The sequence below is a fragment of the Elaeis guineensis genome, chromosome 4, assembly GCF_000442705.2.
Source record: "Elaeis guineensis isolate ETL-2024a chromosome 4, EG11, whole genome shotgun sequence".
In the NCBI taxonomy this organism is placed as follows: domain Eukaryota; kingdom Viridiplantae; phylum Streptophyta; class Magnoliopsida; order Arecales; family Arecaceae; genus Elaeis; species Elaeis guineensis.
This window is the reverse complement of record NC_025996.2, coordinates 60,653,392-60,668,980: the sequence shown is the minus strand read 5'-3', so window position 1 is coordinate 60,668,980 and position 15,589 is coordinate 60,653,392. Positions and strand designations below refer to the sequence as shown.

Genomic DNA, 15,589 nt, shown 5'->3' with positions numbered 1-15,589 from the left:
AAGTATCATATTAGGTCGGCCTTGGCTATTCGACAATGATGTTACGATTTATGGCCGTACCAACTCCTGCAGCTTTACTCATCAGGGTAAGAAGATCACGATTAATCCTTCCCCACCTAAGGCTACTAATAGAAAGATAGGCGATGGACCAAAAGAAAATCTTAAGAAGAAAAGCCTCAATCTGATAGGTGCTAAAGAATTAGAGACGATCATGAGTGAAGGATCACCAGTTTGGATGCTTGTTGCTAGAGAAGTTCGTGAGGATTCTAAGGTGGATTATCCTAAGGAAGTAGCTAGCCTTCTTGCTGAGTTTCATGATGTCTTTCCTGAGGATCTTCCAGATTACTTACCGCCTATGAGAAACATTCAACATGCCATTGATTTAGTTCCTGGATCTACCCTACCCAACTTGCCCCACTATAGGTTGAACCCTAATGAGCATGCTGAGCTACAAAGACAAGTTGGAGAGCTGATAAAAAAAGGATTTGTGAGGGAGAGTTTGAGTCCTTGCGCGGTTCCTGCACTACTGACTCCAAAGAAGGATGGTACATGGAGGATGTGCATAGATAGCCGTGCCATTAATAAGATCACCATTAAGTACCGCTTTCCCATCCCTAGGTTAGATGACATGTTAGATATGATGGCCGGATCCACTATCTTTTCTAAGATCGATCTTAAGAGTGGTTACCATCAAGTAAGGATTAGACCGGGAGATGAGTGGAAAACTGCTTTCAAGACAAAAAATGGTTTATATGAGTGGATGGTGATGCCATTTGGATTATCTAATGCCCCTAGTACCTTCATGAGGTTGATGACCCAAGTACTACGACCATTTATAGGAGTATTTGTAGTCGTATATTTTGATGACATTTTGATCTATAGTCGAACTAGGGAAGACCATTTAGATCACCTCCAAAGAGTGTGTCAAGTTCTTAAAACAGAAAGCTTGTATGCTAATCCTAAGAAGTGCGCTTTTATGACAGACCATATCATCTTTTTAGGTTTTGTTGTTACCCCCAATGGTGTATCTGCTGATCCTGAAAAGATTAGAGCAATAGTTGAGTGGCCGGTGCCCAAGAGTGTGCATGACGTGCGGAGTTTTCATGGATTAGCAACTTTTTATCGTAGGTTCATAAAAGGGTTTAGCACCATAGTCGCTCCCATCACTGACTGCATTAGAAAGAAAAATTTTGAATGGACTAGGGCAGCCAATAGAGCCTTTCTAGACATTAAGGACAAGATGACTCATGCCCCAATCTTACGTCTCCCTGATTTTTCTAAGGTTTTTGAAGTAGCGTGCGATGCGTCAGGAGTTGGGATTGGTGGTGTCCTTAGTCAAGAAGGTCATCCGATAGCATACTTTAGCGAGAAACTTAACGATTCTAAACTCAAGTATTCTACCTATGATAAGGAGTTTTATGCGGTAATTCAAGCTTTAAGATATTGGAGGCATTACCTGCTACCGCAAGAATTTGTTTTGTACTCTGATCATGAGGCCCTTAGATTCCTGAATTCTCAAAAGAAATTGAATCATAGACACGGTAGGTGGGTCGAGTTTTTGCAAGCCTATACTTTTGTTTTGAAACACCGTGCAGGTGTAGAGAATCGTGCTGCTGATGCCCTGAGTCGTCGTCATACTTTGCTGTCCACCGTTAGTATAGAAGTTGTTGGTTTTGATAAGATTAAAGAAAATTATGAGGAGTGTCCAGATTTTGGTGACATACTTACCGCTTTACGTAAGGGGCCATCTAGAGAACGTAGTGAATATACCCTTCAGGATGGTTACCTATTTAGAGAAACTAGGCTGTGTATCCCCCGTACATCTTTGAGAGATTTTTTAGTTTGGGAATTACATGCTGGAGGATTAGCTGGACACTTTGGTAGGAATAAAACTATAGAGTTGGTAGAAGCCCAGTTCTTTTGGCCAAGCTTGAAAAGAGATGTCGCCCGAATTGTTGCCCAATGTAGAACATGTGCCGTGGCCAAGCAGAGAAAACAAAACACCGGCTTATATACACCCTTACCTATACCAGACTATCCTTGGCAAGATGTTAGTATGGATTTTGTTTTGGGATTACCTAGGACAGCCAGGAAGCATGATTCCATTCTAGTGGTTGTAGATAGATTTTCAAAAATGGCCCATTTCTTGCCCTGTTGCCAAACGTCTGATGCGTCGAAAGTTGCAAGGATATACTTTGATGAGATTGTTAGACTACATGGATTGCCTAAAACCATTGTTTCTGATAGGGATGTTAGATTTATGAGCTACTTTTGGAAAACTCTATGGCATCTTTTAGGCACAAAACTAAAGTTTTCTTCTGCCTATCATCCGCAAACAGACGGTCAGACCGAAGTGGTTAATAGGAGTCTTGGAAATCTTTTGCGTTGCTTGATTGGGGAACATATGGGTAACTGGGATCTTTTGCTGCCCCGAGCCGAATTTGCATATAATAGCTCTGTTAATAGGTCCATTGGCATGAGTCCTTTTGAAGTAGTTCATGGATATCAACCTAGAAAACCAATAGACCTCATCCCACTACCCATGCATGCTAGGATTTCCGAATCTGCAGAGTCATTTGCACAGCATGTCAAGAGTCTGCATAAAGAGATCAGTAAAAAAATTAGTATGAGTAATAAAGTTTATAAACAGAATGCAGATTCTCATCGACGTGTTCAAGAGTTTGCAGAGGGAGACTATGTGATGGTTCGATTGAGGCCTGAACGGTTTCCTCCCGGAACCGTGAAGAAGTTACATGCCCGAGGAGCAGGTCCATTTAAGATCATAAAGAAAATCGGATCAAATGCGTATGTTGTGGACCTACCTTCTGATTTTGGAATTAGCTCTACTTTTAACATTACAGATCTTGTCGCCTATAAAAAACCAACTCGGATACCTAGTGAGCCATTTGAGCCTGAACCAACCTTTGAGAGCGAACCTATCCCTGAGTGTCCACCAGCCAAAATGTCAGCAAAACACGATCAGATTGAGAGAATTTTGGATGAGCAGATCCTTTCCACCCGGAGTCGAGGCTATCAGCGGTATCTGGTCAGATGGCGAGGTCGACCGGAGTCTGAAGATACCTGGATCACTCGAGAAGAGCTGCAACGCATTGATCCCGATCTACTTGAGCGTCACCAGAGCGAAATCGATCCACACTCGACAGGGTCGAGTTTTTCCCACCTCGGGAGAATTGGTGCGGACACCAGAGCCATCAAAAATCGACAACATAATTTAAGGCCATACTTGGATTTGTCCACGTCACCTTTGGAGCCACCACTCTCCACATGCCAAGAGAAGAATATGCATGCCAGCATATGCCGTGCTCATGCCAAGTTGTGTCAAGCATCAAGCACCCACATGAAATTCCATTTCTTCCTTAGAATTCCTTAAGAGTTCTTGGCTACTTACTTATTTTGTTGAAGGCTGATTTCTTTCCTATGGTAGATTATAATGCTTTACTTTTTTGTGGAGGGTTGATTTCTTCCTTGTAAAAATAAGAGATTCCTAAACAAATAGGACCCTTAGAGTCCTATATAAATCCTTGTATCTTTCATGAAAAAAAATAATGAATGATTTTACAAACTCCACAAATACTTGTGTCAATCGCTCCGAGAGAGAGAGGGTGTGAGACCCAAAATCGCCCCACAAGGGGAGGGTGTGAGGCCCACTTTCTATCCTATTCCTTCTACTTAAGATTCAGTGTTCCTGCGACTCTGATCGACTCCACCATCTACCCACGCAAGCCTATTCCGTCAAGAGAAGATCTGTCTCCTCCAGAATATTCATCTGTCGTGCTGAGAGAAGGAGTGATTTCTTATTCTACAGATCATATGCTGTCAAGGACCTTCGTTCTTTAACAGTTGATCTTTGATTTTTTTTTTTTATCCGATGTTGGTAAAGACCTAGTTCTTTATCGATGGATCTGTTTGGTTAAAAGATTAAGAGCCCTAATCAGAGTAGTTTCTTAACTACCACGATCCGGATTCTTATCATCTTCTTGGATTTTCTCACGGGTTTAATGTTTTATTTTCTCTCGTTCCATTCTTATTTCTTTTTTTTGCATCTACTCGTGAGCATGTTTAATTTCTGCTATCTGTTTATGAAATTTTTTATTATTAATTGTTTACTGATCTCTCGAATGGCATTCGTCTGTATCATTTAGATTGATCTCGCTTTAGTCTCGTATCAATCAATCACGCCTCCTGAGCAGAGTATAGGCAACTATACTGTCTGTCCTGGGAATAATGAGCCCCTGGCCGGACGTGATTTGTTGTTGATGAACAGAAGAGAGCTTGATTATTAGGATTGATTTTCTTTTTAGGATTGTCCCGCATCAGATAATCTGATTACCCTGTAGATGATCTCTGCACAGCCCGAGGTTCTGATGTAGCCACGTAAGCGCCTGGCCTCTACCGGTATTCACTCGGGCAGGACCTGAAACATCTTCTCCTCGCGAATCTACGCTCCAAAAATCAGATCTCTATCTGATTTGAAAGTGCTTCAGAACTTCTGAAGTTGGAGCAGTAGCCTGTCGAAGATATCCTGCAGCCTTCCTGTTCCAGGCATCACCACGCCTTGGACCTTTGCCAGATGGATGTCCAACTCCTTGGACGTGAAAAGGGGAGAGAGGAGAGCAGGGAGGACGTGGAGAAGAGGAGAGAATTCTCGTTTTGGCTGGGTATTGAGCAGAAACTTTTTAAACCCTAAGCGCAGACAGGGATTTTATAGACCCTGTATGCTGCGCAGTGCCACATCATTCGACCAATCAAAAAATTTCAATTAATTCTGGAAAAATTCTGATTGGAGTAATGTCATCTGATCCCATCAGATAAAAACCCCACCTTATCTCCAAAAGTTGGCGCCAACATTGGATAAGCACAAGCAAGGTGGCGCTAAAGAGTCCATGTTAATCAGGACTCTTTCATCCTTATCCATTTGGGGCGCCCACTTTAATCCAATTGGGCTCACGCCATAATCTGATTATGGCACCCAATTTGATGTGGTTTAGGCATGTGGACACTCCACAAAAATCTTCCAATGAGCTCTCTTCAGTTTAAGACCCATATGTCAACATTTGACAGATGTCCTAAAATGAAATTGGCAGGTGACAGAAATTAGCAGGTGCTTGTCTTAAATTCATCTCATGAATTAAGACAAGCCCTTTTCTGAACTAGACAAGCTTCATTTAGACTGAGAGAAACCTTCCCAAAGTTCTCTGGATGAGTCAAATCACATTTGGCTCAGTAGAGACAGAAAAGATTACACGAGGAGAAAGTTAGGCTCAATCGTGTGCTAGTACGATTTCCTTGAATCTAATTAGATCTTATCCAAATCAATTGGGTTAGCCCAATTGATGTAACCCAATTGATGACATCCAGACCCTAACCCTTGTTTGTGTGACCCAGTTAGGTTCAATTCCGTATGGTAATGAGATATGTCATGATCTCATCATCGACATCATCGAAACTCCTTTCGATGGACCAGAACTCTTCTGATTCAGACAATTAGAATGATTGATCATCAAGATCATTCTAATTGCTCCCAAAATCTACCAGTGACACGTAGCAGTATATGATGGCAATCCAACAGAACTGAAGACGAATCTCTCGGTGCAGCTACCTGTGTGATTGAAATCCTCTATCATGAGTCCCGACTGAATTAGGATTAAGGTGAACTCTTCAAACCCAACATCAGTCACATGAATCAATCGATCGATCCGAGTCTGATGTGAAACCCCAATGGAAAACTCCTTTTCCATTATTTCACTCTGCCATGGCCATGGGCTTAAGGACTCGATCTTTCGATCATCATAGGACTACTCTCATCTACTGAGGTTGATAGATCCCATCTTGGTATGACCTAGTTCCTACAATGAATATGCTACAGCCAACATACACCTCAAGATTCCGAATGGCTAGGAGACCGAGATATAGTGTAGTCAAACTATAACACACTCAAGGTGAACTGTCGATGCACCTCAGGTCAAAGAACTAGATACACAACTGCAGCATCGAGCTAGTCATCGACGAGAAGGTAGACTTCCTTATGACTACTCGATATGGTCACGCTCAGTACTCTCGTTCTCAACGAATACCTGTACTCTCGCTCCGGTGTCTCCACACCATAGACTCAAGACACATCTACCCTAAGAAAGCGATCGTACACCAACCTTTCGGATTGATCACCATCCTCGTAATGATCCTATGGTCAGAAGCTGGTTATGAGTTAGTTATGTAAATTTATACCTTAAATTTTCAACTCTTGAAAATATGAATTGACATTCCTACTAACTCAAAGGATGTATCACAGACACAATGTCCACAATGTGATAGAAGAATAACCCATTTATTGATTTATAGTTAAAATTATAAATTTGCCCTTAGATTTGTACAAGAATGTGTCAGCCAATCTGGCATCTAGGGCACACATCTAACATCCTTATGCATGATCATCTTGAGCTTCTCAAGCTCTTTCAGATCCTTAATCATTGACAGACAATGATCATGGATGGACTGCCCAAACACAGTCTAGCTATGCTCACCATACAACTCTTGCGGGTGAGTTATCATAGCCCGGAAGTCTTAATGTCCTCATGCTGGGCCTTGAAGCCAATATATAGCACCTAACCTAATTGCCATCATCTGTCCATTTATCAAGCGTTGAACATTTCAGCAATTGTACGGTTTGGTAATACAGGAAAATCCTGGTCTAGAACATACCCTAATCTTTTTGAGTTCAGAACTATTCTGAAGTTCCTAAACCAGTCGTTTGTGATTCATCCCGGTCAATCGGTTAAACCCTACATTCGGGCTAAGGGGTTTGAAGCTGAATTATAAACTAAAGAGGAAAGAAGATTCTAATTAGATATTTGTACTTAATCACTATTTGTTCTAGAGATTTTAAAAAACAAATCCGACTCTCACTATTCTCACGGATCTCTCACACTCCCCTATGAAGATACCGAAACCCTTATGCGACTAGGGTTCCTAGTAGGTACTACGGTCCCACCGATATACGCGCACCTCACCGTGCCCGATTATTGGACCACGCTATACCGATGAGTGGACAATTATTGTCTAATATTTCTCAAGCATGATGCAGCGATTAGTCTCTAAATCATGAAGCCTCAACATATCCGTTTATTAGCCCAATCCTTAATTAAGTCCGACCCACCGTTCAATGCATAAGCAAAGCCGTCATTGGGTCCCTCACCGTGCCCGGTTATTGGGCCCAACCCTATCTTTACCCAGCAACATCTCCTGCTAGTAGGATGGTTGCGTCTTCCCGATGCAACTGAACCACTGTAACCAGTCGAGAACAATCAACACCAATAGGACGCCCGCATTCTTACAACGATGGAAGACCTAGGACTTAATATTTGTGAGGAGATTTGATTTAGATCTCTTCTACATAGTCACATACATCTCATATAAATGACAAGTCTAATTCAAATCAGCACATCTCATGCCTGACTAACTTGATTTAGGTCAGCACATCTGATGTCTGACTAACCTAATTTAGGTCAGCATATCTCATGTCTGATTAATCTAATTTAGATCAGCACAATCTCATATCAGATTAATCTAGTTTATGTCAGCACATCTCATGTCTGATTAATCTGGTTTAGATCAACACAATCTCATGTCTGACTGATCAGGTTTAGATAGCACATTTCATGTCCAACGATCCTAGTCGGCATGGATGAATATGAATGACTAAGCAACCTTATTCAAAACTTAATCGACCAGGTTGGCCAAGTAAGTGAGATCGATGGGAGGATAGCCGATGCTTGCCTTAGACACCATCGGAATGATTAGGTAAGCATACTTCCAATTAAAAATCATCGGTCGAGACTTACCCAGACACCAATTAGTCAATTAGAATTGAATAGATCAGCCTGGCTACTCGAGTTCGATCCATGAAGCCAAATTAGGTCATGAGTTAATCAACTCACATTAACTGTGAATCAATGCGACCAACTACAACTAAACTCGATGTTGAGCCCTTTTGACCTAATCCTAATCAACTATTGATTAGATTCGATCAACTGCTCAAAATCGACAAGGGTTCTAATTTGATCTAATCAAAAACCCTATTTGTAGTCCAATCGTTAGACCTAATTGTTCAACCTATACCCTCATGCTTAATTTAAAAATCAGATTCTAAAAATACTTTTTAGATTATGTTTAAGTGCATGAATTAATGGCTTATGATCTCGAAATAATTTCAGATCTAAACCTAATGTCATATATCACATATATGATTATTTTAGATCTAAAAACTATGAAATATATATCACATATATAATTTTCAAATCTAAAACTAATATGGCACATATCTCAAACATGCAAAATCAGATCTAAAAAAATTATTAAAACTATTTGAAAATACTTCAAAAACCCGTTCAACATCTTAATTTCAGATCTAATATTTTGGTTAACTTGTTTTGAAAATAGTTTCCAAAACCGATAAACTTTTCGTGGTTCTTCCTCTTGATTCATGCAGGCACCTCTTGCACCATAGTCCTATATGGCGGGACGGCCTTTACCATGGATCTTGAAGAGTACTAAGCTACTAGGTCATTAATCTATACTAACATATCACATATGCAGCAAAAATCAGATCTATGTATCACATACATGAAATCAAATTTCTAATCAGATTTAAATCAGCAAATCAATCATAAATAATCTAAATCTGAAACCAACTTTTAGATCTAAAACAAAAATTAGATCTAAATCTATTTCATGCATGTTAAAAACCTATGGCTCTAATACTACTGTTGGAGTTCCAAGTGATTAGCATGCAGATTTTTCATCTCATGAACATACGCAATGAAAAGGTAAGATTAAAACTATTTTAATCTAAAGCATGCTTGGATCTAATCCTAAAATCACTTATAGATCGTTTTAAACATGCTATAAAATAAATATTTTTGATCTGAAATAAAAACAAGGAAGAAAGAACGATTACCTTGATCGCTATCCTTTCTTTTTACTTGGATCAGATCCTGCATATGTCTAGGGTTTCTGTCGGAGCAGCGCAAGCACCCGACCTCTGCCGGTATCCATACGAAGACAACCTGATCGAAGCACCAAGGCCACTGGAGTGCTACCACCTTGCAGGCCTTGCTCTTTAACTTGGATCTGGCCCTTTTTCTAGAACTAGTTGAAGAAAAGAGCTTGTGGCACGTACCCTTCGCACTGATTGAAAGAACCTTTCTTGAACACCAAGAAGAAAAGGAAGAACCCTTCTTTTCCTCCTCTTCCTCAAAACTCTCTTTTCTCTCATATCAAATCTAGAGTAAGAGATAGGGCATGAAAAGGAAGAAGGGAATAGGGGGCGTGGAGGAGAAAGAAAGGGCGCCAAAGAACTCATGTTGGAATTAGTTGCGCACACTCCACCCTTCTCTTTTATTTTGTCGCACAAAACAATGCCCCAATGCCCAAACCAGATAAGGATTAATCCTAACTAATCCCAGATCAAATTCAAATTTGGTTGGGATTGATCCTTATCTAGATAAGACACCTAACTAATCAACTTGCGCCTCCTCTCCTTTCCATGCACGCAAAAGAAAAGGGGGCGGCATTTTCAGCACCTCACTCCTCTTATGGTCGGCCAAGAAGAGAGAAGCCCAGTATACCTGGGTTCAGATGGTCTATTTTAATTGGGTTCAATTTTGGGTTCAATTCGAATCCAATTCGATCCTGATTCGAATCAAATTCGAAAAGACTGTCAACCTGATCTAGTCAGTATTGAAATCCAAATCCAACTTGGATAATTAAACCCAATTAGCCTTAAATTAAACCAAGCCCAATTTAATTAAATCTGATTTAAATTAATTAAGACTTGATCCATAATTTAATTAAGCCCAATTACATTCCAACACTTGCAATTAAGTTTCTTTGCTAACAATTAGCAGTTACTAAATATGTAACCCTTGCATGATTAGCAATTACTAAATTTGTAACTCTTACAAATTGATCCAAATCATCAATCTGATTGATCATTTGATTATGATCCAAGCTACTGATCAGGTCGTGCTCCTTTTGTGTGTGACCCCTCAAGTTCTATTCTGTCTGATAGTGAAACATACCATGATCTCCATCACAATATCATCGAAGCTCCTTTTGATGGGTTGGAACAATTCCAACTCACCCCAACAAGAATCGTTGATCCGAAAATGATCCTAATGAGTTCTTACAATGCATCAATAATGCCTAGCAACATATAGTGGCAACCCAGCAGAACAGAAAGATGAACCTCTAGGTATAGTTATCGTGTGATCAAATTCCTCTATCAAGAGTCCCGACAGGATGCAAATCATGAAAACTCATCAAACCCTAAGTATCCGTCATATGCCAAACTTAATCAGTTTGAGTCCAATCGCAAATCCCATAGAAACTCCTTTCCATTATCACGCTGCTATAGCCAGACTTAAGGACTCAGCCTCTTAGATCGTATAGAACTACTCAACTACTAAGGCCGATAGATCCTCTATAAGTACACACCCTACTCCTATAGTGAATCTACTGCAACCAACGAACACCGCAACATCCTGAATAACTAGGAACCATGTTTATGTATTGTCAAACTACAGCAATCCCGCTGTGAGCAGCCGAGGCACCGCAGGTCAAGGAACTACTCATACAACTACAGCATCGAGATAGTCATTGACAAGTGAGTAGACATCTAAGTGACTTCTCGTTCTTGATCACGCTCAGTACCGTTGTTCTCTAACAATCACCTGCACTCTCGCTCCAGTGTCCCCATACTGTAGACTCGAGACTCGTCTACTCGAAAGGAAAGCGATTCGTGCATCAATCTTGACAGATCAATCACCGTCCCCGTGATAATTCAACGATCGGAAGCAATTCAGGAGTTAATTTATAATGACATATGTCTCAAATTCTCAACTCTTGAGAATATGTGCTATTAACCATTAACTCCTTGGACGATTTTAAGAGACATTACTCTAGAATGAAAATAATTATCCATATTATTAATTTCAATAAATCAAATACAAAAATATATCTTAGAATTAATACAATGTGTCAGCCAATAATTGGCTTTTCAGATCACACATCCAACACTCTGACGGCCGCCAGAGATTGCCAGAAGCCATCCAAGCTCTTGCTAAGCTCAATAAAGGTGAAGAGAGGGAGGAGAAAGGGGGAGATGCTTACCAGATCACTGAAGGCCCTCGGAGGCCTTCAAACGAATGGCAATGCCGTCGCGACCCCTCCGATGGTCGGCAAGCTAGCACTGAGGGAGGCTGAGGGCAGCCGAGGTCGGAGGAGGGTCTCCACCCTCCTCCAGTTCAAAACAGGGATCCGCCCCTATTTCATATTTTTTTCTTTTTATAGAATGCATTGCCGACTTCACCATATTTTCTTTTTTTTTATAATTTCGGTTGAAGTTGGAATTGCTCTGCCGACATCGCCTAATAAAAAGCAAAAAAATTACGAAATAGGGACGAATCCTGTTTCGAACGGGAGGGCCTCCCCCTCCTCCAACCTCGGCCATCCTTAGCCTTCCTTGGCACTGGCTCGCCAGCCGTCGAAGGGGTCATGCATGGTCGCCATCCATCCGAAGGCCTCCACGGGCCTCCGATGATCCGGTAAGTGTCTCTCCCTCTCTCTCCTCCCCTCTCTCTGCCCTTATCGAGATCAACAAGAGCTTGGATGACCTCCGACGGCCTCCAACGATCGTAGAAGGCCCTCTTTTCCTCTCCCTCTGGTTCTCTCCCCCCTCTCTCTTCCTCTCTTTCTTCTCCCTCCCTCTAAGATGGCCGCTGTGCCGTTTTGTACACTGGAACCAGATCGGTATCCCGCTAATACGGTTTGGCATGGCCGAAACCGTCTGGTTCGAGACGGTTCAGCGAACACTGCACAATCCCTTACAAATTATGTTCACCCAAGTTTATTAGAATAGTAACTTTGTATTAAAAAAAGGAATTATATAAATAAATCATGATTAGCTATAACTTGTTACATGCTAATTTCCTGATAACACCTAGTGCACAATAAGAGGCATTTCCGACTGTTTTTGGTAAATATTAACATCCCATTAACAAAATCAATAGAGTATAAAGATCATTCACACTTAGATGGCAAGATTATGCTTTCTACTAGCTACCTATTAATTTACAAGTAGCGACACAATATGCTAAATGCATATGCACAACTTTCACTTTATAGCTGCATATTGAATTTACTGTGTTATAGAAACATGTAACAGATACTAACACTAATTGTGAGCTCAAAGAGAATTTTATGCAAAAATTTGATGAAACTAACATGGGACCAGTTCAAACAATTGATTGCCTTCACTTCAAAAAGATCTGATTCATCCTTGATCTTAGACCTCTCACGCAATGCACGCAATATAACTTTGGGCTCCCAGCTCAAGCCCAAGGTGAAATTCAGCACATTGCGGATGATCACTGGCTGACCTTTACACCAGTGCTGCTGAAAGTGCTCTAGCTCTTCCTGTTGAATCTCTTCTGCATTAGGACAGTATATGTAGTTATCGTCAGACTCCTCTCGACAAGCTGCTTTTCTTAATGGTTCCCCTTCATAATCTACCCAATTAGATGGATTGAAACAGGAGCAATGGGCAGACATATCAGGAAGTTTTACAAAGTTATATGTTTGAAGAAGTGCTTCAGCTTTTTCTTCTAATTCAGAAAGCCAGTTTTCAGAAAATATATGCTGCAGTTCCAAAAGAGAACTACCACAGCCACCTATTTCCTTCGAGGGACAGGTCAGGCTGCCATTGCTGTTGGCTTTCCATTCTGTCAACGGCCTCAGTTTGTCTGCAGAAAGTCCTGCATTTACAACCTTCCCTATGGCTTTGTATTGTACAGATTTCATCCTTTCACCTCCAGGTAGGTGGAGATCACGAAGCTCTTGGCAACAACTTAGGCAAAGGGCATAAGAACAGGCATTGCAGCTTCTGTGAAGGTCAACAATAGAGGCTCCACAGTTTTTGCTGCCCCAAACCCATTATAAAGATCATTATTCACAGAACAAACATAGGATAATAAACATTTATTTTATTTAGGGGAAAGCATTTTACCAGTAGATGCCTTCACTCATAGAAAAACTATCTTGTTTTAACTTTATTTCACTTGACAGAAGCCCTAGATCGGAGAAACATATATCAGTTATCAAAATTAGTTTTCATGGAAAAATGCAACAGTAAATGTCTTGAGATGCAGCATGATGCAGGCCATACCTTGAATCTTAGCCTCAATTTCCTTCTCCTTCATCTGTTCTCGGCATAGTTCTTTCAACAATGGAACTAGCACATGTACCATGTAACAAGAATACCTAATCTTGTCAGCTATCTTAATATTCACTTCCGAAGGCTGAAAAAAAGCAGAAGCAAGTTTTAAGATAAATTCTAAAGTAGAGTTTCAAATGCTGACACCAACAAAGAATAAATTGCTTAAGAATGCAAAACACTGAAAGCAGACCCTTGCATTTTCCTTCCTGCGCAAACACGACTTGCAATTGCAATTCCTTCTACAGGATGGACAAGCTTTTGCACACACAGCTTCCGGTAACTTAGGGTACCTGAATTTTGAAAATGCAAAATGAAATGAATAGAAGCGCTCAAAGAAATGGATGAAGTTCCGCAACCCAAATTAGAATAAGAAAAATTCACCATGCATGTCCATGGATATTAAAAGGCTTGAACTAATATCCAAGGTAGCACTAAACAGGAATCATTGGTGTATCATGTTACATAAGAAGACTTCAAATAGTTTGCACAAGGCTTGATGGTTATGGTACTGGTCGCTAGGAAATCAATCTTTCAAGCCATTTTGGAATCTCCTATAATAGCCGGCGCTTGCAATTCGTTTTAAAAGCTTCACCAAAATGGGAGGAAAAGAGCTTGTACACTTTTCAAAGCTTTTATGGAAGTCCATAAGCATTCAGATTCCCAGATGATACAACCAGAGATCAGTCAGACAAAACTTTTCCATGCACTTCTAAATTAAACAAAATGAACAGAAACATATTTACAGTCAAAACATCAATTTGAAGGAATTCTTTTATAAGTGGAGTCGCACCCAAGTGCAGCATTTTGTGACAATAAAGCAGTGATAAGAGATGTAAAGGATAAGCTAACAACGAAACATGGGGCAAATTACGGCACTAATGCAATGATTTACAGCTCAAGTCAGGTAAGATGTAGTTGCTAAAGCAGTGATAAGAGATACAGAAACCCTCACCATCGTTTGAGGCATTGAACGCAGTATTTCTTCCTTTTGCACGTCAAGCACTCCACAACTCTTCCTTTATTATTCTTATGACATTGATGACAAGTAAGGGAGGTCCGATTCGTCCCTGGCTTTTGCCAACCAGCCTAATGACAACCAAAATTTAAATAAAACCAAATACAACCAAACAAAGAAAAAAGAAAGCCAAACTTAAGCCGTCTTTCCATGACCAACCTCCTTCCCGAAACCACTCGAAACTGCAGCTGCAACAGGAGAGGAGATTCTCTCTAAACCCTCTTTCCTCAACTTCAACTTTTTCCTTCTCCTACTCAACTTCTGCAAAACCTCCCTTTTCCGCTCCCCCAACAAGTCCAAAATCCTTTCCTTCCCTTCCTCGTTGCTCTAGCAAAACAAAACTAGCATATGCTCAAAAAAATGAACCTCAAAAAGGAAAAAAAAAAAAAGAGAGAGAGAATTTACCAAGATCACCCTCACCTTGGCAACGGAAACCCTAAATCTAGCCTTTCTTGATCCCATAGAAACACTAGCCATCTGGGACCTGACCAGATTCTGCCCGTCATGCAATGAACAGAGGCTCCTCCCGTTGATACGCCGGTTCTTGCACCTCCACGACCTGCCGTCGCTCCTGCCGCACCGGTGCTCCTCCGACGGGGTCGCCGCCGGCACCGCCCCTTCCTCCATCGCCAAAGAGCCCTTCTTCGCCTCACTCTTCAGTTTCCGCTTCCCTTCAAGAAGAAGAGCAACAAGGTGGAATGAACGTTAGGATCAGGGTTTGCTAAGGATTTGGTCCTTCTCGGAGCGATGGCGGAGAAGAGTACGGAGTATCTCGAGTCTGAAAACGACGGTGGGGGGAGAGCGAAGGAACGGCGAGAGGTCTGGCCTCGGAAGGAGGAAAGCTTGGAATAGCGGGAAGTTTCAGCGGTGTCAGCACTGAGCACGTTATTTTGTCCACTTTGTGACCGTTTTGCCCTTCGATGATAATTATTTTTTATTTATTTATTTGAAAAGATCGGTTAATCCACGTGAGTACGGATACAAGATAAAAATCTGAAAATAACATATCACGAAAAAATAAAAGATCGCCCAACCTCAGACCTCACCGAAGTGCTGTGATAAAAGGACAGACCAATTAGTTAGAATTAAAAATATTATTAAATAGATAATAAATATAGTTAATAATATAATTATATTATTAAATAGATAACAAATCAAGTTAACAGTATAATTATATATTTTTTTAAAAATTAATTAATATTATATAAATTTATATAGAGTTATAGATAAATTTGAATATTCGAATATGGATCAAATAGTTATTTATTTATATCTCTATCTTT

The 15,589-nt window shown here is 40.6% G+C and overlaps 1 protein-coding gene across 1 annotated transcript in view; it reads right to left on the bottom strand.

Moving 5' to 3' along the window:
* LOC105037670 (uncharacterized) overlaps nt 1–15,159 on the bottom strand; it is a 63,822-nt gene extending 48,663 nt beyond the window's left edge. Inside the window, 7 exon segments of the mRNA XM_073256601.1 lie at nt 12,301–12,994; nt 13,082–13,145; nt 13,241–13,373; nt 13,482–13,581; nt 14,244–14,377; nt 14,466–14,633; nt 14,727–15,159. Of these exon segments, the coding sequence (XP_073112702.1) occupies nt 12,301–12,994; nt 13,082–13,145; nt 13,241–13,373; nt 13,482–13,581; nt 14,244–14,377; nt 14,466–14,633; nt 14,727–14,933 (1,500 nt within the window). The 5' untranslated portion in view covers nt 14,934–15,159.
* Between the last annotated feature and the right edge of the window lie 430 nt (nt 15,160–15,589).